The sequence below is a fragment of the Rhineura floridana genome, chromosome 16, assembly GCF_030035675.1.
Source record: "Rhineura floridana isolate rRhiFlo1 chromosome 16, rRhiFlo1.hap2, whole genome shotgun sequence".
In the NCBI taxonomy this organism is placed as follows: Eukaryota; Metazoa; Chordata; class Lepidosauria; order Squamata; family Rhineuridae; genus Rhineura; species Rhineura floridana.
Genome location: NC_084495.1, coordinates 18,818,807 through 18,839,721, shown reverse-complemented (window position 1 = coordinate 18,839,721; position 20,915 = coordinate 18,818,807). Strand labels below are relative to the sequence as shown.

Genomic DNA, 20,915 nt, shown 5'->3' with positions numbered 1-20,915 from the left:
TTCTGCAAAGCAATTTCTGCTCACGGAATGCATTTTAAATATTTTCTGTGCATTTTTGTACCTATTATGTAGCTGGAAAAAAATCAAATTTTGAAAGACAGCTGTGTTTCCATTTGTATGCTGTTTCGGAAAGCATAGATCTGTCGGTTCACCTTTAAAATGAAAACTGGATCCAATTTTTTTCTCGATCCCTAGATGAAATGAAATTCTGGCAGCTAGTAGAGGCAAGGGATACCTTCCCTTGTGTGGGGTGAGGTTTATTATCTACATCAGAGTGACTCTGCCCTCAAATACTGTTGGCAAAGAGAAACAAGGAAAAACAAGCTGGTTCTTAGCCTCTGCCTCACCTGTTTCTGTCATAACACACTGGGTTGGAAAGGACAATTTCACCATTTATGTATTTAGATAATTTATATGCCACTTAACTTTTAAAAACATATTTACTAATAGGCAGAAAAAACCCTGTGGCTTAAGAACATACCTATAGCCAACAGATATTTCTATCAAATTTTTAAAAGCAGGGCAATTGGGCAGCTATAGTGAATGCACCAGAGGAGCAGGAGACCTGACCTCCTCTCTGAGATATTGTACTGCCCTATAAATTTGTCAAAATGCAAACACAATTTGGGTTGGTCTTTCAGTCCAATCCACTTCCTGTGTAGCTCAGAAAAAATTGGTAACGTGCCTTTGAGCATGCCCTACCGTCCATGGTCAATGGCTAATGGGATTTGTGGGGTCAAGCCAACTTCCCTCTAAGAGGAATGGGGAAACTGTGACTTTCCAGCTGTTATTGGACTAGAGCTCCCATCAGCCCCAGCCAACAGCTGAGTTGATGGGAGATATAGTCCAGCAAGTCTGGAGGGCCACACATTTGCTCATCCCTGCACTGATGGGCTAGCCCTTACCCACCACAGCAGGGAAGGGGAACCTGTGGCCCTCCAGATGTTGCTAGATACCAGCTCCCATCAGCCCCAGCCAGCATCGCCAACGGCCAGGGTCAGGATAACGAGAGCTGTTGTCCATCACCATCTGGAGGGCCGCAGGCTCCTCATCCCTGCCATCTGAAAACTCAAGACTACAACAGAATTGCAAAGGGGGGGCGCAGGCTTGCACAGGGAGGACAGCATAAAGTAGTGGGATTTCATTTCACACCTCCGTGAATGGGAGGCAAGGCAGTAAACTAGATAAATGGCAGTTCTATGAATATAACATGCAAATCTGGGAATAAGCTACAGAACCGCAATGTTGTGTGTGACCTTGTGAAGCTTTTACTTCAAAGCTTGTCTTACAAAGCAAGGAGTTTTATCAACAGAACCCAGAGCAATAATGGCAAGTGAGCACTATCTAGAGGCAGAAATTGATGCTGCACTCAAAGGTTCTTATTAGGAAGGACATTTTTAGATGGGAAGCATAAAAGTTATCAGCAGCAGCCAGGTTTGTAACATGAAGGATAGAGCTACACAGACCATAGTGCTCACTCACATTAGATGCCTCATTTCTGATTTAGCAGTGAACCAGCATTCACACCCCCAATTACATTTTATGTATATTAGGAAGGCAGAAATTAGCTTATGTACAGACACTTCTAGAAAGGTGGAGCCCAGCGTACTTTATTTACAGTTGCACTAAAAGCATTTTCTCCCTATGGAGATAGGAAGAATTCATCTGGTTGGCAAATGAACACTGGATTTCACAAAAAACCCTGTGTACTCACATTCCAGAAAGGTTTGGCCCCAGGAGTACAAATGCCTCATCCTTGCCCATCCAAACACCCCACTCATTTTCTTGCAGCAAGGGGGAGGCTACCCTCTGCCCTCCTGCTATTTTGTTGGACTACAACTCCCATCAGTCCCAACCATTGGCTATGCTGGCTGGTGCTGATGGGAGCTGTAGTCCAAGATCTGGAGATTAACGGCCAATATAAAGACAGGTGCCCAGGTTTGGCATTTGCACATAGACTTTCCCTTCCTCCCCACCAAAAAATTGACTTTATGGAGCACACAGCAGGCCAACACCCTCCCCTTAAAAAAGTGAAATAAACTTGCCTTATACCAGGGATGGAAAACTTGTGGCCTTCCAGATGTTATTGGACTATAACTCCCATCTACCCTCACCATTGGCCATCCTGGGTGGGGCTGGTGGGAGTTGGGGAGTCCAGTCTAGAAGGTCACAAGCTCCCCAAGCCCTGCCTTTCATAGTTCACTGCCCATTAAGAAATTAAAGCAAGTAAAGGCCTCATCAGAACAGAAAATCTGTGGCTGATCAAGCTGTGAAGGATCAGAAGAACTGCACAGGTTCCGTTTCATCCAGTACAGCTACCACTTCAGAGATGCTGGTCACAGCAGAACAACTGAGGTGACAGAATAGTTTCAGACTGTGGCTTCCACACAGCATTCTAGTGGAGCCAGGGCAAGAGACTGGAAAGCCAGAGTAGAGTCTGCAGCAGAGTTGAGATTCTGGAGATGTTCTCATGGGCCACAGGCAGTTATGCAGCACGGCGGAGATGGGGGTAGCTCTTGACAGTCTTTGCCACAGCTTCATCCAGGCTAACCAGTGGTTTGTAGCCCATGTACCTTTTGGCTCGTTCACAGCTGTAATAGTGGAATGTTCCAGCGAGTGCCACACGCATGGGGGTGAAGGTGGAGTTGACAGTGACAAGGGGGCTTAGCAGCAGCACCACCAGAGACAAGAGGAGGGCCAAGTAGTAAGCCAGCCAATAGGGAATGCGGTATTTGGGAGCCTCGTAATCCAGGCCTATCAGGATGCGTGACATGAACTCCCAAAAGGGGATTGGCTCGTCATTTGTGATGTGAAATGCCTGCAGGTTAAAAGACAAGTTGCAAGCTGTGAGGAACCGTCTTTTTCTCCTCCTGGGTCATGCCTTTTAAATTGTACGTGCAAGGACAGGGGCCATCTTGCTATTTATTTCATAAGCTGTCCTTTCAGCTAAAGCACACGTGGGGAACCTTTGGCACTCCAGCTGTTGCCGAACTACAACTGTCATCATCTCCAGCCATTGGCTATGCTTGCTAGGACTGATGGGAGTTGTAGATAAGCAAACGTGTGGGGGGGACCAAAGGTTTCCCACATCTGAGCTACAGAGTGGGATGGTGACATTTCAAAGCAAGACTTAATTAACTGAGCTGTTTACTACTGAAACCATAGCATCTAAAAAAACATTAGCAAGCAAGGTTTGCAGTTGGGGAATTTTGAACAAGAAGGATGCAAAGTATGATGAAATGGATTCGTCTCCCACCCCTTAAGCACCTGTAACCATGTGCATGAGTATGACAATACAGGCTGTAACACGATAAGGGAGGCAAGCAAATCAGGAAACTCGCTCTGCCTTCTTGCTAACTTCAGCACTGCCACCAAGTGGCTGTTTTTTTCTCACCTGGCTGCCTCCTCTTAATGGTCTTTTTGCCACTAACTGTCCCAGCTAACCGTGCTGGGTAGTAGCAAAGCAGTTAGGTGTGGCATTATTAATAAGGCTTCAAACAGGTTTCAACCCAAATAAATTCAGTCCTTACTTAAGGTTTTTGTGTGGGGTTATAGTTTTTGGGATTTTTTTTTTTTTTTTTTAAGAACAGTTACCCATAAGATTATCATCATACTACAAACGAAAACTCATCCAGCCAACTTACGACTATTCCCCTAACCAAGTCAATGCTCATCCATTTGTATCCCTCAGATCATTCTCCTGGTTTTCTTTCTGCTGTAGTGCTCCAGCCATGCTCTACCACGTTTCAGTGTTCCAGCTCTTCCACTACGGCCACATTCACACCATACATTTATTTCACTATTATGCCACTAAATGATGGCTTCCCCCAAAGAATCCTGGGAAATGTCATTTGTTAAGGGTGCTGAGCGTTGTTAGGAGACTCCTATTCTCCTCACAGAGCTATGATTCCTAGTGTGCTTTAACAGGCAGTCCCTCTTGCCAGAGAACTCTGGGAACTATAGCTCTGTGAGGGAGGGAATAGGGGGTCTCCTTACAACTCTCTGCACCCTTCACAAATGACACTTCCAGGATTATTTGGGGGGAAAGCCATGGCTGTTTCAAATGGCATAATAGTGGAGTAAATGCATTGTGTGAATGTGGCCTAACTTCTCTGCTTGTTTTACCAGCTTACACAGTAGCAGCCGCTGCAGTGGCACAGGCAGGCTACATTGCTCTCCCCGCTTCCCAACACTATGCATCGCTGGCTGTTATCAGGAGGGCCACAGCTGTGGAGAGCTCAGCACGCCACAGGCTCGTCAGATTGGCTCCACTGCCGCCTCTGTACCGCGCTTTCTGCCGCCTTGCTCCTCCCAGTCTCAGTAACTGGCAGTGACGTGCAGCGTTGGGGAGCCAGGAAAGCAACACAGAACCCTGCTTACTGCTTATGCACAAAATTCCTATTTCCTCTCCCAGCCCTTTAGCTAATCTGACAGCTAGTGATGTGCCATTTCATTTTCCAGGCCCAATCCCTGTTAAGCTCCTGTTTCCCCCTTTAAACCTTTAAGCTTTATTTCCCCTTAACTACCCAGTTCCTGGGCTAAGCCATTGACTACTGTGAACTTTAGAACATCCAGGTCGAAAAGAAAACTATTTCGTGACAATCCGCAGTGGTGTTAACAGGTGCATTCCTTCAGAGTGACAAGAGAGGTGGCCTCACCTTCCCACACAGGGGAGAGTCTCTCTGAAGTTGTTCCGCAGCCAGGATGTGTCCATGGACCACATTTTCCACAAATGTAAAATCCACCAAATTCTTCCCATCTCTGCAGAGAGAAAAGGAACAGGGTTCAGTCAACAACATGACCCAGGAACCAGACTCTTGGAAACAGACAGCCAAATAATACGGGCCGTCAACTCTTTGAATGTTATTAACATGCAGGCTTTTGTTCTTTAAATGTGAACTGTAGTTTTAGGGGGTTCAGAGCAGCAGCAAGACTCAGGAGCGGAAAGGGAGAGTTTAACCTCCCTCTGCTGTGGTCCTGATGAAAGTCCTCACCCTTAAGCTCCTATTTGCATGAGGGAAGTCTCTGCTGGGACTGCATCACAGGAAGAACATCATTGCAAGCGGAAGGCCAACCAATGGCTGGGAGCAGCTGCAAAGAGCATCACCTTCTGCTCCCTGTGAGAAAGAGCACTAAGCTGGGTCTTCAGAGCTGAAAGGGAAGAATCCTCTGACCCTCTTGATCAGCCAGAGGACTAAGGGCTTCGGGGTATGTGGATGCATGATGTACAACTTCACAGGTTTTGTGCACCACAGTGATTCCCAAATGTTCTTTCCCTTTAAAAAACTGCCGAGGGTCCTGGCAGACCACTCAATGATTTTCTGTCTGCTGTAGCAATTGTAATGCTCTGGTTTAGATGCTGCATGATTTTTAATTTGTTATACATTTGATTTGATTATATCATAATTTGAATTGTAACACAGTAAAATACAACGTAAGAAATAAAAGCAGCGATAAAAACACAATTAAAACTAAAAGTGGATATTTAATGCAATGGATCTGCCATCTCCCATCTTCAACCACAAATCTACAGACATGCTGAGGATGACGTCAGTGAAGCTTGCAGACCACTGCTGGTCTTCAGACCAGTTTAGGAATCCCTGGTGTACTACAAAGAGTAAGCCACCTTGAGAACCGTTAGATTAAATGTGAGGGCCAAGATCTTCAACAGAAATAAAATAAAGTCAGGCCTAGTAGCAGCCTGCTTTCTTTCACAGGCATTTTAACATCAAATACAGACATAGTATCACATCTAGTTTGCTCCAGAAACCAACTATGTAGGCTCTCCAGATGTTTCACCCCAGACCAGGCACAAAGGAGGATACAACTTTAAGGGCACTAAGAATCTGGCATGAACTGCCATGGGATTGGACTTGGCTTACCCAATTATGAACTTCATCTTGCCACTCTTGGCTGCCTGGACAAGAATGGGAACCAGCTGGGGGTCCCGTGGGCCAAAGATGCCATGGGGACGAATAGCAGCAGTGAAGAAATTGTTCTCTGGATCGTTGGCACTCAGCACCTCCTTCAAGAGAAAAACCAGTACCATCTATCAAGGCAACATTCCTGGTGAAATTATTACTTCCCTCGTCCCATCCGTCAGCATAGTTCTTCCCAAATGTTGGGAGTAAAGCACCAACGCTTGTAACAAGCGATTGAAGCAGTGGATGGCAACAGACAAAAGGTCAACCTGTTCTTCCTTCACCACTTCCTTCTTTAGTAACCACTTGTTTTTCCTCAGATTTTAGTTCCTTCCTCTTCCTTTCTAGTCCATCAGAGATAGTGCCTGTGAGTGCAATCCTCATGGCTCTGCAATGGCCACATGTACATCTGCAGTCCGAATGACTTTATTTCCCAGAAGTAATAACCTTAAGTTTATTCTTCCAACCAACCATTTTACTAGACTATTTCTTTCTGCCATCCACTGAAATATATACCAAATTCCAGTACCAAATACATCAATGTTTAAGTGGAGTGGTTGGTAACAACTCAAGGGATTAAACTGGGTACTCTTTTTCCCAATAGTCTAGTAAAACCATTAGCCATGGTGGCAGTTGGTAATGAGTAGCTTTCACTGAAAGGATACCTTTGTTGTGTAAAATAATAGCAGACAGCCTCCCCCAGCAATCGCAACTCTTAACACTGGGCTCCTTTGGGGAGGAAGGGTGGGATATTAAATAAATAATAACCACCATCCCCTCTATTTCCTGCATCCAAAGTGGCCACACACACACACACACACACACACACACACACACACACACACACACACACACACACACACACACACACACACACACACACACACACACAAGAAGGAGGTTTCAGCAGACTTGAGGTAACCTCACGTTTTGCAGATACCCCCAAAATCTTTAGGTGATAGTCTTAAGAACAACTCTCTCAAGGACTAATGTGGGGAGGGGAGGAATGGAGTGGTCAGAACCATGAACTAAAGCATTGTGCACTGCAACATTTTGTTGCAGAGTTCCATTTGTAATAAGGCCTGGGGATCATGTGTGGTTTAGCCCATGTGTTATCTGTTAATGCAACAGCAACACAGACCTTCTCCTGCAGAATCTTGGTTTCTGTGTAGTAGTCAATGGGTTTCTTTGCATAGGGGAGATCTTCAGTGCCATCTTTGATATCTGTGCCCTCGAAGACCACACTTGCACTGCTGGTCAACACCAATTTCTGCCATTGGATGGTGGCAGTGGGGAGAAAAGGGAAAAACATAAGAGAAAGTTTTACCGAATGACACAGAAGAGTTTGATAAGAACTGGGAAAATGCAAGACTCCTGCTGGATCTGGCCAAAGGTCCATCTAGTCCAGCATCCCATTCCCCACAGTGGCCAACCTGAGGCTTCAAGAAGCACAGTGGCAGGGCATGAAGGAAACAGCCTTTCACAGCTATTTTTCCCCAGCAATTAGTATTTAGAAGTAGACTGCCTCTGACCATAGATGTTCAATATAGACATTTTTGTTAGTAGTCACTGCAAGACTCCTCCTCCTTAGATATGTCTATAATCCCTTTTAATGCTATCTAGTGGCAGGGAGTCCTTTAAGTTATGTGTTCTGTGAAGCAGGACTGGCTCTGTACTGGCTTGCATGGATCGTGCAAGGGGATTCCCATCTACCCCTTTAATCCTACAGCCCAAAGGGTTTCATGGGGGAACTGGCAAAGCTTATGCTTCAAGAACAAAGATCTACAAATATACCCACTGGCTCACTGCTGACGAGTACAACTTTTTCTCTGGAGAAGAGCACAGAATCAAGGAAAATCTCTGCCCAAAAGAAACACACAAGGATTTTTCAGGCCAACTTCAGAAGCACAGAAGGAAGTCTCCCGGATGGTGCACTGAGTCTCTGTGAGCCGAGACAGCTTCTTAGTTCTTTCCAAGTGTCTATTTATCACAGTGGGAACAAACTCCCATCTCTCTCCTCAGCTACAGAGGAGGGCAAGGGCTCATCCCTCCCTCCCTGTTGTGTTGGACCTTGAGCTCAGGGTAGTGTCAGAAGACCCTGTTCTCTCCTTTTGTGGCAGGTGTGGGGAACCTTTGGCTCCCCAGCTATTTCTGAAGTACAACTCCCATCATCCCTAGCCACTAGCCATGCTTGCTGGGGCTGAAGGGAGTTGTAATTCAGCAACACTGGAAAGGCCAAAGGCTCCCCACAGGTGCTTTGCACAGAGAGGAGGGTCATGGCTTTGGCTGGTTATCAAGGTGCACCAGGATTTTGTTGATCCCCTAATCAATAAGAACTCACATGAGGGAGAATAAAAGAGACCTTTTATAATAGGATATTGTCCACTTAAATCAGCAATGGGGGGCATATCCCCCCACACACACAGACAGAAAGGTTTTCGTGAAAGAACTCTCTATTCATAGAAATGCTTTGTAATCATAAAATGAAGTAGTAGTATAATAAATGTTTGTAACACTCATCCCATTTATAATCAAAGGGGCAATTAACTTTTGTCAGGAAGACTATCCCTAGGAAGCACACGCATATTTATTTATACAGCTCTTCGAGCATGCTAAAAGTAGTACAATAATGATTTTCAGAGAGTTCATTTTTCCCCTTAAAATCTAAATTGTGTTACCAAAAATATACACCATTAAGTTGTCATGCCTTGTAAATATTTACAAGAATTCCAATAAAAATAATTTCCAAGTAAAGCTTTGAATGAAAACATCTTAACTACTCTAGGTGCACTTCATTGGTCCCCATCTTCAAACATTTCAGTTGAACTCTATTTGATGATGGGGGACGGGGAGGGGAAGAAAATGAAATATTTATACAGAAGGTAAAGTTAAATGGCAAACTCTTTAATTTCTGTTTACTACAGGTAAGTCAAACACACTACATCAGATATCTATTTGCTTAAGGTGTCAAAATAGTCCAGAACATTTGGAAGAGCCTGTTCAGTGATGGCACCTCAGCTGTGAAATGCAGTCCCCACAGAGGCTTTCTTGACACCTACATTGTGGTCGTTTCAGTGCCAGGTAAAGACCTTTTTATTTCCCCAAGGCTGTTTTATTTTTCTAGTACTTTTTATACTGTTGTTCTCTGTCGCTGGTTTTAGATCTGGATTTATCCTTCTGTAGGTTTTGTTGCTAGATTTTATGCTTATGCTTCATAAATTTTTAAAGTTTTTTCTGTTCTTTAATGCCAATGTCCAGTTACTAGATGGTATATAAATATTGTAAATAAGTAGATTCTCAGTGGCAAAATTCCAGTTCAGACATTTTCCAGAAAACCCACATCATTAATCAAAACCAAGTCTGTTTATGGTTAGCCTCCATTTTTTGAGTAATGGCACACATAGGTTTAGTTCACACATAATGCTGTGCCATGGTTTGTATGTGTGACCCTAGTGCGGCAGACAAACCATGGTTTGTTTTCTGCCTCCCAAAGCACAATGTGAAGCCATGATTTGTTGTTGGCATATGAACTGTGGCTTGTTTTAAACTATTTATTTATTATTATTTTATTTCGTTTCATTTCTAGACCGCCCATAGCTAGTAGCTCTCTGGGCGGTGTACAAAACTGGATTAAAATACAATAATATAATAAAATCAATGACACATAGCAGCAAGTTAACTAACAAAGTTAAACGTAAAAACATTAAAATGCCTGGGAGTATAGCTATGGCTTGGTGTTACCTCTGAACCAAACAGTTTTGTTTTAACCACAGTTTGTTTGGCCATCACATCCCAGGCTCTCACCAAGGTATAAAGCAAGAACAGCTGAAAAACAAACCAAGCTTTTTTGGAGAAACAAGCTACAGCTTGCTTGTTGGTCTGCAAGGTGGCTTGTCATTCATTAACAAACACGAACTCTTATTGAAGGGCTGTCCAATAACAAACCGTGGCTAAGCATTACTTGCAACCACATCCGGAAGACTTGGGCAGATTCATTCTAACTGCTTTAAATTTCCAGCTCTGTCCTTACCTGGACGCCAGCTTCCTTGCAAGCGTCAATGACTGCTTTGGTCCCCAGATAATTGACTTTGTAGAAAAGCGCTCTGTTGTTGCTGGAAGGAGCTGGTGATGCACAGTGAAACACCACGGTCACCCCTTGTAATGCTGGGAGCAGATCCTAAGAGCACAGAGGAGTTGGTTAGAAGCAAGAATCACAGCAGCCACAACTGGGTGTAAGACAGAGACAATGAACCTGTGGCCCTCCAGATGTTGTTGGCTTTCAACTCACGCGAGCATCGCCAATGGACAGGGAAGATGCGAGTTGCAGACCAGCAATATCTGAAAAGCCTTATGTTTCCCCATCCATAGTATAAGAGAAGGCTTTCAAGCACAACCCCAAGAGGAGAGCTAAAAAAAATGGCAGCTTAGCGCAGAGACTCAAATAACGCTGCATATTGGAAATTCTGGCAGTAGTGACTGGTGGGGCAGAAAACAAGGAGGCCAACGGTGGGTGGAGCCAGAGGCAATGATGGGTGCAGCCAACTAATTCTAGGTTTGCTTCCATCCTCTTCCTCCCTGCTGAGTTCTACAAGGGCAAAACTGAGACCGAGGAGGAAGCTGACAGCTAGGGCCACCCCAGTCTGGATGCAAGAAGGCAGGCAGGTGCGGGCTGGCTAAGGGTAGATTCAAGCTGGTGGGTCAGTGTCCCATTCACCCCCATGGACCAGCTTCTATTGGATTAGGGATATGATCATTCTCCTGGCCAACATAGTCAGATGCAGTATGTCCCTGAAAATCAGTTGCCAGTAGCCGCAGGAAGGGAAAGTGCTGTTGCACTCAGGTCCTGCTTGTGGACTTCCCATGGGCATCTGGCTGGCTACAGTAAGAACAGGATGCTGGACTAGAAGGGCCACTGGCCTGATCCAGCAGCCTCTTACGTTCTTAGCCATTTAGAGGGGTGGAAATATAAGCACCTCCCTTTGAACAGTTCACACTTCAATGCAAAGGCTACAGAAAAGTCTAGAACACTTACGGTTGTATTCAGCTAAGTCCTACTCAGAGTAGAGCCACTGAAATAATAAACCTAAGTTAGTCATGTCTCTTAACTTCAATGGGTTTACTCTTAGTAGGACTAGCACTGACTACAACCCACAGAGTAGTTTTATCATTTGGCTACAAACTACCCGATTGCTCAACTACTCAGGAGCAATAATTGTGTCAGCCACAGACATAACAGGGTTGAATCACACAGATTTCATCCCACCAGACTTAAAAGCGACTTGCATTCTTACAAATGTGGTTTGCACAGAGAACACCAGTCACCTGAAGTAGTCCTGAGCAGACCAACGAACTTCAGAACCTAGGCATGCGCAAGATACATCAGCCTACTAGCATCTCTTGGCTTCCGCGATCACCAGCTTAGTTTTGGCCCGTACCTTTTTGCTGCAGAGATCGCCCAGGAAGCACTGCACTTTGTCATTGTTAAAGCCCTTGCGGATGTCGAACACATTAACCAAGTAGCCCTTCTCCACCAGGCGCTCTACCATGTGTTGACCCAGGAAGCCTGAGCCACCTATCACAGCGCATTTCTTACTGGCCTGTACAGAAAAAACAATAACAAAGGGTAAGCACATGAGCAGAGACCAGAAGCGTACCACTGAATACATCCTTGTTTGCATGCATACTTAATTCTCAGGCAGTAGAAAAGTACATCAATAAATTATTCATTTAACAAGAGCCACAACCAATGAGAAACCAAACAGTGAAAAGTAGCATTCCTTTATAGAAGATGCCTTCAGCTTAATGCAGTAAAACAAAAGTTGTAAAGCAAAGGCCGTTTGAACTATAAGAGATCTTTCAGAATTTTTTTTATAAATTGATCTATTTTTTAAATTGTATTTATACTACCTTAACTATATTGTAAGTTATTTTGTGAAGACATTTTCCCTTGAAAAAGCAAGTAATCAATAATAATAATATAAATCAGCTTACCGGTCTCAGTCGGGTAGCCATAGTAGGGCACTATGGATGCTTGTATAGGAAACTATCAGAGCACTTAAGGAACACAGCAACTTCAGCTCTTTCTTCCCTGGGTTGAAACACATACCTGGATCAAGCAAAGGCTGACCACTTCCCTTGCACCTAAGTAGTATTGCCAGCCGACTAGAAAAACCATCAACTAGCCCAAACCCTCACTCCCCTCCAGAGTTGCATTAAAGTCCTGCTGTATTGCAGAAACAGTCAGCAACTTCTTTTCTAGCCTGACACTTAAATCTTTAATAGCTATACAACAGGCAGAAATCAAACTATTACAACTTTGAACTGTAATTCTCTCTGCTCTAGATGGAAAAATGCATCAGTTGTACTTCTGCCTATCACACAGCCATAAGAATATATAACAATGCAGTACCTTCATTTTAGAAAAGATACCCCAAACCCTAACGATGAGGGAGGGAGAGAAGGAGCAGGCTACCTGCAGGTATCCAATGAGTTTTATGAGCAGCAGAGATGAAAGACAGGCATACAGAAGGTCCTCCTTTACTCTACAGTTAGATAATAGAACTCATAGCCACAAAATGGTTAAATGAAACGCTCTGTTTGAAGCCAGGCTCCACTATTAGAGACCAACAGAGCTCTCTACTTATATGTTTATTTAGCCACACAATAACAAGAGTTCTCTAATTCACAAAACCAAATACTACTACTAATAATAAAATCAGCATTAAATTAAAATACAAGGCAAGATGTACTATAACAAATAAACTTAGCAACTGGAAACACAAATTAAAAACGCAAGCATTTCCACCCATATAACCTCCATCCCCGGCGGGACAACAGCTCGTCCTTACCACAGACACCAACACTGCCCCGCTTCCAAACCGCTCTAAATAAGGGGAGCACCACTTGCTCCCACTTGAGTTTGCTGCTCGACCACGCCCTCCTCTGCGTCCCTCCAATGACTGCCCGACATCCCGACCGGCTCCTCCTTCTTCCTCAGCTTCAACCGCCCCTATGCTGAGAATCTGCCGAGAGCTGGACCGGTCGCTCATTGGCTCTCCGGTTTTTACCTTTGGATCCAATCCGGCTTTTCCAATGGAGAACCGGCCTCCAGGGTTCTTTTGCTTGTAGTTGAACCAATCGGCGTTGGATGCGGTGTCGCGTGTCTGCCTCGGCGGCCAATCGAGGGAGCGGTTGCTCTTGCAGCGGCGTGAGGGCAGAGGAGCCAATGGGGAGGCGTGATATTCAGAGGGACTGATGTTCTGGTGACGGTTGAGCTCACCGATTTTTTCCTATCGCCTCAGGACCGGCTCGGATCCCGACGGTCCCGGCTCGGGATGGTCAGTGCGGTTATCACTGTGGGGTGGGGAGGAGAAATGAAGGGAGAGGCTGCCGCGGCTCAATGAGGCAAGGCATCAAGCTCCGCCTCCTTTGCGGGAAAGGAAACAAGCACATGCTAATTTGTGCAGATTCATTTTGGGTATGCTAATCTATGTAAATGAACGCCCGGTTGTCTTCATAATTTAGATCCTTCTGTAGGGTGGAGGGGTGCCCCTTCTTTTGTTGTTAATTCTTTTTTATTAATGGGGGCTGCCAGCATCATTCCTTCCCCTCATACATCTCAAGGTTTTTTGGAGGCTGCGATTTTTCTGCCTTTCCTCTTCTCCCTTTGCGCATGCGGGGTGAGGCCCGGAGGTGGTATACCTGTGTTTGGGTTGTGCCACTAGGTGGGGGCATTCCGATTCATCATGTGAATGCTCTATACATAAATTGAATAAATATACCTGCATGTGGAAAAGTAGCATGTCAAGGAAAAGGCTGTGCTAGAACAGCACCACAGGTGCAAGCTTTCTAAGTACAGGGAAGTGTTGGTGGTTTTTTTTGTTTGGTTGGTTGGTTTTGACATGGAGTAGCATTCATCTCTGTAATCCAGCCCATGCACTTTGAAGTAGTACAGACAAGGCACAGGATGACCTCTTCAATCAGAACTAGAATTGATGTGCTGGGAGCTGTCAGGAAAAATTCCCCAGCCTGTGAATGGCAGCCAAACTACACAGCTAGGAGGGCAGTCATACACTTTTTATTTTAATTTTTACTTTTTTAGTCCATTTAGTACCATTCTCCTATGTATACAGTAGGGCCCCACTTATATGGCGGGTTAGGGACCAGGCCCCCGCCGTAAAGCGGAAATAGCCATAAAGCGGAACCCATTGACTTTAATGGGTTGCGTCGCGCGAAAATGACGCAAAATGACAAAATCGGCTTTAAAACGGGGAATTTCCCCTGATTGAAAGCCGCCGCATCAGCGGAACGCCGGAAAGCAGGGCCCTACTCTATATACATATATGCATATATATATATATGCATATATATATATATATATATATATGCATGTATTTTATGTATTTTAATTGTGTTTTATGTATTTTAATTTTCCTTAATGTTTTTGTGTTTCTTATTGTGTACAATTTTATTATGTATGTGTGCAATTTTATTGTAAGCCACCCTCAGTGCCCTATTATAGGGTAGAAGGACGGGATAAACATATTTTAAATAAATAAATAAATATTATCTGAAGGACCCCCTGTGCTTGTATGAGCCTGTCCCAGTTTTATGATCAGTATGGTAGGCCCTGTTCTGTGAGAGTTCTCAGTAGTAACCAGCAATGTTCACAGTGATAACCAGCAAGCTCTCCAGCAAAAGCTGTTAATGGGTTCTATGGACAGGGCTTTCTTTGTAGTACCCTACACCTTTGCAACTTCCACCCCTGGGAGATATGTATGGCTGCAAAGTGTGTTGTTTATTTATTGCATCTATATAATATCAAGGCACTGAAGGCACTTTGCAATTTTAAAATACTAAAACAAATCAAAGTTGGCTGTTTGGAAGTGGGGGCAGGGGGGGTGGGCAATTAGACTGGAGCAGGCCCTGATGTTGGCTTTGCCTGCCTCCCTTGTTGCTGATCTTAAACAAATGTGTCTTTAGAGGTTTTAAAGTCTGTATTTGACTGAATTATGCTGCACTTGAGAAAAATATCATTAGCTGCTTCTGTGTTCTGCTTTTGTGTTTTTCTTAGGGGAGGAGGGTCTAATTGTATTTTCATGTGTTTTAGAGTCTTGTAAGCTGCCTTGTGATGGCAGTGAGTCTTGAAAGTCAGGTTTAAAATCTTTTAAATAAATTAATATTATCTCTTTGGGCTGCAATCCTAATACAGTTTCCTGAGAGCAAGCATCATTGAATCCTGTGAGACTTAATTTTGAATAAATGTGCATGGGATTGCACCAGTAAATCCAATTTAACTGTCACGGCTTCTCCTGCAACAGAAGAACCAACACTTAATAAGTGTATAGTGATTTAGATTGTTCAGTGAGAAACACACATCTTGATGCTCCTTACAACAGCACCCTTACCTATAGCCTTACAGCCTTACCTCCTTACAACAGTGCCTTACCTATAGCCACTTTGTCTGTTTATGCAAAAAGCTAGATTCAGGCAGGGACTTTATAGTTCACTGATGCTCTAGCCATTAGCCATTCATACACACGCGGAGATCATAGTCTTTGTAATTCTAGTGTGCTGTGTTGGCCTTAAATGTGGGAAATCCATTTTCAGTTCCCTGTTGAACCATGAAATTCACTACTTGGCATTTGGAAATCACTACCTCTTAACCTCTTTAGCTCACATTTCATAAACAGAAAATCCCATGGGTGCTTTGAACTCCTTGCAGGGAAGGTGGGATACAAATATGATAAATAATTCATGTGAACTTGAACTGTTTTGTTTATTCCTTCATTTATTTAAGGAGCCTTAAAGTTTGCAAAAGTGAGACCAATGTTTCCTTAATGCTAGGATGGTTAAAACAAAGTAGCTGTCTTTTAATGTTCCTCTTTTCTGTCTTTGATTCATGTTTTAAGGCCTCCAGCTACAAGAAGGCACCACTGGGAGCTCCACCCCAGAGAAAGAAGGCAGCTCCCAAAACTGAGCTCACTGAAGAGCAGAAGCAGGAGATCCGGGAGGCCTTTGATTTATTTGATACAGATGGGACTGGGACCATTGATGTGAAAGAATTGAAGGCAAGCAGCAAAACATAATTGAAATGTGGCTTAAGATTGCAGTCGTGCATACCTGGGACTAAGTCCCATTGAACTCAGCAGGCATGTATAGGATTGCACTATAAGTTGCTGAACGATGTGGAGCTGGCTGGGGCTTATGGGAATTGTAGTCCAAAACATCTGAAAGGCATCAGTTAGGTGAAGGCTGGACTAAAGTGATAGGGTGTCAGTTTGGCTGCTGGATAAGAAGGATAGTTGTGTCCTCTTATTCCATTGTTCTTTGTTGTACTACTCTTGTCTCTTTTGTGTATGGTCTTTATACTTTGGCTTCATGTATACTGGGAAAATATCAGAGAGGTCTTGATGCTTGATCCAGGCAATTTTGCACCCAGTACTAATAGATGAGAAGCGAGGAGAGGAGGACAAGGGCATGGAGGATCTGTCTTCGGGAGGGTACAGACATACCTGGGAATGCAAACTTTTCTACCCCACACACCACACCACACACTTCTTTTATTGACCAATGTAGAGCCCCCCCAATGGGTGACTGTCCTGTTCAGCCTTTCCTCATGTGATAGGGGGACTGTCTGCTTTGGTTTTGTTTGCAGAGTTATATGATCCAATGTTTCATTTAGTTTAAAACCCACACTTAGAAGGCTTTGTGACTCATGCAGACTCAGACCTCAGTTTCACAAATCATGTTTTTGTTGCTACGCAAGTTTAAAATCTCCACACTTTGCATTACTGGAGTGACCAGAGGTTTTTCCTTTTTAGTGACATTTGATTGGTTGTTATCTGAGTGACTGGAATAGATGGGAGACAAAGAATGGAAGGTTAATCTTTCCCCCCAAATGGCTCACATTCAGCAGCTGGAATTAAATGCAACCTGAAAGACTCAGTGGTGACCAGATTTATGTTGGAACATAAGAAGAGCCTGCTGGATCAGGCCAGTGGCCCATTTAGTCCAGCATCCTGTTCTCACAGTGGCCAACCAGGTGCCTGGGGGAAGCCCGCAAGCAGGACCCGAGTGCAAGAACACTCTCCCCTCCTGAGGCTTCCGGCAACTGGTTTTCAGAAGCATGCTGCCTCTGACTAGGGTGGCAGAGCAGTTTGATGTTTAGATTTCATTAATGCAGTCAAGTATCTTTGTTACAGCAATGTGCCTTCAAAAAGTTTTCATCCCTTCTTTCTATCACCAAATGAATCATAGATAATGGAGATAAATAGGACTACACATTAAGAACTAGACTTTCTCAGAGGAGGATTCTCCCATCTCCAGCCCTTAAACAGTGCAAAATAGAGTACTTGAAGTATTTTAATCCCCAGCAGAAGATATGGCCACAAACTAAAGGAACTGGGAGAATGCTGGCATTGTCTTGACTTCCTCTCAATCCAGGAGCCTAGTATGCCTCTCTTGTCACTGAGTGAACACTCCACTGCCTGCAACTTCATCCCTCTCCCCAAGATGAAGTTATTTTCCCCTTGGGAATCCACAATAGCGTATCAGGAATTGGACCCTTGGGACAAGCACAAGCTGTTCACCCATTAGTACCATTGATCATCCCATTTCTGTTAGGAGGATGCCAGTTTATAACAGAACTAAGTTGTGGATAAAAATCATGGGTTTCTAGCTTTCTGCAGAACTGAGAAGACTCAGTGTGTGACACTATGGATGTCCTGGCCTGGAATTTTCCTGAATCATTAGATTCACAAAGTCTGGCCTTTTTTTCTGATGTCCATTGAGAAATATTGTCCTTGATTTCCCAGGGACTGTCTCTCTCGTCTGGTGGGTAAAAAGAGAATTTTGTTTTAGTTTTTGAGTGACAGGGCTGTTTGCTTGCCTGATGAAGAGGTGCATCATGTGATCTCTCTTCTCTCCAGGCTTTTGGAGGAGTAAATTGTTAATATGTCAGTCCAGACGAAGTGTTGAACTGGGTGTCTTCCATTCCTGGTCCCCTTTTGTAGCCATATGTATTCTCAGTGTTGACAACCAAACAAGTTAACAGCAGGGGTTGCTAAGAGTTTTGTCATACCTACACTACTAAGACACCCTTGGTTTCCTCTTCTCCTACTTGATACTAGTACTTCTCAGAGGCTGCTGACATACAGTCTCTGTCTCAGATGCAGATGTTCTGCTTCCACTACTGTGCATTTGTTGATTATAGCTGAGATGTTTGTCATTGCTTTTCTTGCTGAGATGTCAGCCAGTTTTCATTATTCGCAGGTTGCTATGAGAGCACTTGGGTTTGAACCCAGGAAAGATGAGATCAAGAAAATGATCTTAGATATTGACAAGGAGGGAACTGGAAAGATAACCTACCACGACTTCTTAGGAGTGATGACCCAGAAAATGGTAGGTTGATCTGGACAGCTGCCACAAAAAGATGGCCTTTTTCTGATATCTTTGTGGGAGGGCTAAAGGAAACTTGTTATAATCTTTGCATCTGTGTGCAGAAGATATGATGGAAACAAGGCTATGTCCTGGAATTCTGGATATTATTTATTTTCTTCTGTTGCTTTTCAGGAGACTGGGAAAACCACGTAGATGAAAGACTCTTCCTTCAGCCTTTGTATGGCACAGATAGCTCAGGCATGTTGACCTTATTGATTGAAGAGCACTGGTTGGATTCTGTGAAAGGAATAAAAGTCCCATCACAGAATCCCATTCACTCACCCCAAGCAATCAGGACAGAACATGCCCTAAAGGGATATACCGCTCTCTCATTACCTCTTTTGCTTATGAAACTCTACAGAGTTATAATGAGTAACCAGGCAGAAGTTTGGTGGCAGGTCTCAGATTTACTTTTTGTTATATTTATGTTTCTTACATGGGTAGGAAAGAACTAATATTTTCCCATTTCTGTGGCTGGTCATTTTCATTTGTGATTATGAAATGTCTGTGATGATTTCACTTACTTTTAATTTTTTTTAAAATTAGGCTGAAAAAGATTCAAAAGAAGAGATTCTGAAAGCCTTCAAACTGTTTGATGATGATGAAACTGGCAAAATCTCTTTCAAAAACCTCAAACGTGTGGCCAAAGAACTGGGGGAGAATCTTACAGACGAGGAACTGCAGGTTTGGAATGTGTGTCAGTTTGCATGCTGTGCTTGACCCACTCATTAAACTGTTCAGTGTGGGGATTTAGCAAGCTTATGTTGGCATGAACACTGAATCTCCTGCATCCAAATTCTGTAGCCTATCAAGCATCACAAATTCATACTTAAGCCCCAGCTAAATGGAACCTTCATGTTCAAAAACAGTATGACACTGACAACCAGTTGCAGGCAGGCAACGTAAGGGCAGGGCTATCTCATTGGTGTCTTGTTCATAGACTTCCCGGGAGCATCCAATTGGGAGCAAGGATGTTGAAATAGATGGAACTTCTTTCAAGGAGATGGACTGCAGCTCTTCTTGCCAGTTTTCTCAATACTTTTGGGGCTCTCTTTTGGGGCCTGTTTCTCTCTTTCAAAGAGATTGCTAAAGCAACCTTCATCAAGCAATCTGATTCCACTGGGATGACTGATCCCCTTAACTGGAGTAGCCAAAACATTTTCTACCCAAAAGGAGTATAGTGTCAGGGAGGACAGGCCCTATTTATGGAGAGGCTGTGTGGTGTAGCAGCTAGAGTGTTGGACTTTGACTGGGGAGACTCGGGTTCAAATACCAGGTTAGTCACAAAGCTTAACAGTATGACATTTTGCTAATCGTTGTATCTGAGACTTAACGTATCTCACAGGGTTGTCGTCAAGATTGGGTGGGGGGGATATGTATACCAGCCTGTTGTCCTTGGAGGAAAGTTGGGATAAGCCAACCTTCTGGGCTCCTGCTGGGAGGAAGGGCGGGATATAAATAAATAAATAAAAATCTGAGAAATTGATAGATAAGAGTACTATCTTTTGTCCTGCCTCAGTGCCTTTAACAACAGCCTGACACACAGAAATTAACTGTTCAGTCTTTTCCCACCATGTCAAGAAAAGCTTTACCTGTTTAATCTCCATGTGGCAAGCTGCTGTTAAAAGGATAGGAGCAGGGCCAATGTAGAACGCGGAAGCCCTGCTTACAAACCGTTTAACAAAATAGGAACAAATGCATGGTTTTTGCAATTGAGAGAAGGAAGCCATAGGGTTCTGCAAAGATTGGTGTTGGAGCAGTACAGCTTATTTGTAAATGAACTGGAGCTGATGATGATTAACGTAGGTGAATGTCAGTAGGAAATTACTCATATTGCTACAATCCCAGGCTTTGTGAAGCACTCTAAAAGTATCTCCCCAAGTTCAATGACTAGGTGATGGTATGGTAGATGAAATTCAGCTAACGTACAAACTGATGCGCATTGAAGCAAAATGGGGGTCAGAGGCAAAAGTGTATGTTCAGTCCCCCTGGGAAAGCTCTTGTGGGAAAAACATGCCTCTTCCTTCGTTCCCACAACCACCCCTTTAACTTACTCCGTTTGGCCTTTGATTCCTTGTCATGTTGCAGGAAATGATTGATGAAGCTGATCGGGATGGAGATGGAGAGGTCAATGAGCAAGAGTTCTTGCGAATCATGAAGAAGACCAGCCTCTACTGAGATGCTTGGCAGCTTGTGTGTGTGTATTTTTTTGTTGAATCTCATTGTCTTGTCAGCTGAGTTCAACCTCCGTGGTGCCTGCTTTGGAAGGGATCAGCAGCAGCCCAGAGCTCACTAGGTCTTTTTATGCCCATGCTGACTCCCTCTCCTCCCAGCCACCCCCACCACCTAGTGTTGTGTTTCAGATCCATCTTTTTATATTTCCAACAGTAACGTGAAGTGGCTTCCTGGGTTAAGCTGCCTTTTGCTGGAGGTTGTATACTTGCACACTGGACTTGTTTGCAAGGAAATGTAATTTTTGCCAGGGACAATTCAGGTATTCTGAAAAACAAGGACGTTTCTTTTTTAAGACTGTTCTTTTAAAGTATCTGAAGC

General features: G+C 43.8%; 2 protein-coding genes across 6 annotated transcripts; one reads left to right on the top strand and one right to left on the bottom strand.

Moving 5' to 3' along the window:
* Window positions 1-1,589: 1,589 nt before the first annotated feature.
* NSDHL (NAD(P) dependent steroid dehydrogenase-like) lies at window positions 1,590-12,967 on the bottom strand. Of its 4 annotated transcripts, none has more exons than XM_061598508.1 (8): window positions 12,770-12,967; window positions 11,913-12,009; window positions 11,357-11,518; window positions 9,952-10,098; window positions 7,063-7,191; window positions 5,883-6,025; window positions 4,659-4,761; window positions 1,590-2,818 (listed from the first exon to the last, which is right to left on the bottom strand). In XM_061598508.1, exons 2-8 carry the CDS (start codon window positions 11,931-11,933, stop codon window positions 2,486-2,488), a joined length of 1,038 nt encoding a protein of 345 aa, XP_061454492.1. In that variant the 5' UTR covers window positions 11,934-12,009; window positions 12,770-12,967; the 3' UTR covers window positions 1,590-2,485. The 4 variants fall into 4 exon arrangements, with proteins under 4 accessions (XP_061454492.1, XP_061454493.1, XP_061454495.1 ...); XM_061598509.1 differs by having other exon boundaries at window positions 12,736-12,782; XM_061598511.1 differs by lacking the exon at window positions 12,770-12,967 and adding an exon at window positions 12,394-12,685.
* A 155-nt stretch (window positions 12,968-13,122) lies between these two features.
* On the top strand, window positions 13,123-20,643 carry CETN2 (centrin 2). 2 transcript variants are annotated; one of them, XM_061598514.1, is made up of 5 exons: window positions 13,123-13,258; window positions 15,833-15,991; window positions 18,195-18,323; window positions 18,909-19,046; window positions 20,451-20,643. In XM_061598514.1, exons 1-5 carry the CDS (start codon window positions 13,256-13,258, stop codon window positions 20,538-20,540), a joined length of 519 nt encoding a protein of 172 aa, XP_061454498.1. In that variant the 5' UTR covers window positions 13,123-13,255; the 3' UTR covers window positions 20,541-20,643. The 2 variants fall into 2 exon arrangements, with proteins under 2 accessions (XP_061454498.1, XP_061454497.1); XM_061598513.1 differs by lacking the exon at window positions 13,123-13,258 and adding an exon at window positions 13,269-13,398.
* Window positions 20,644-20,915: the final 272 nt, after the last annotated feature.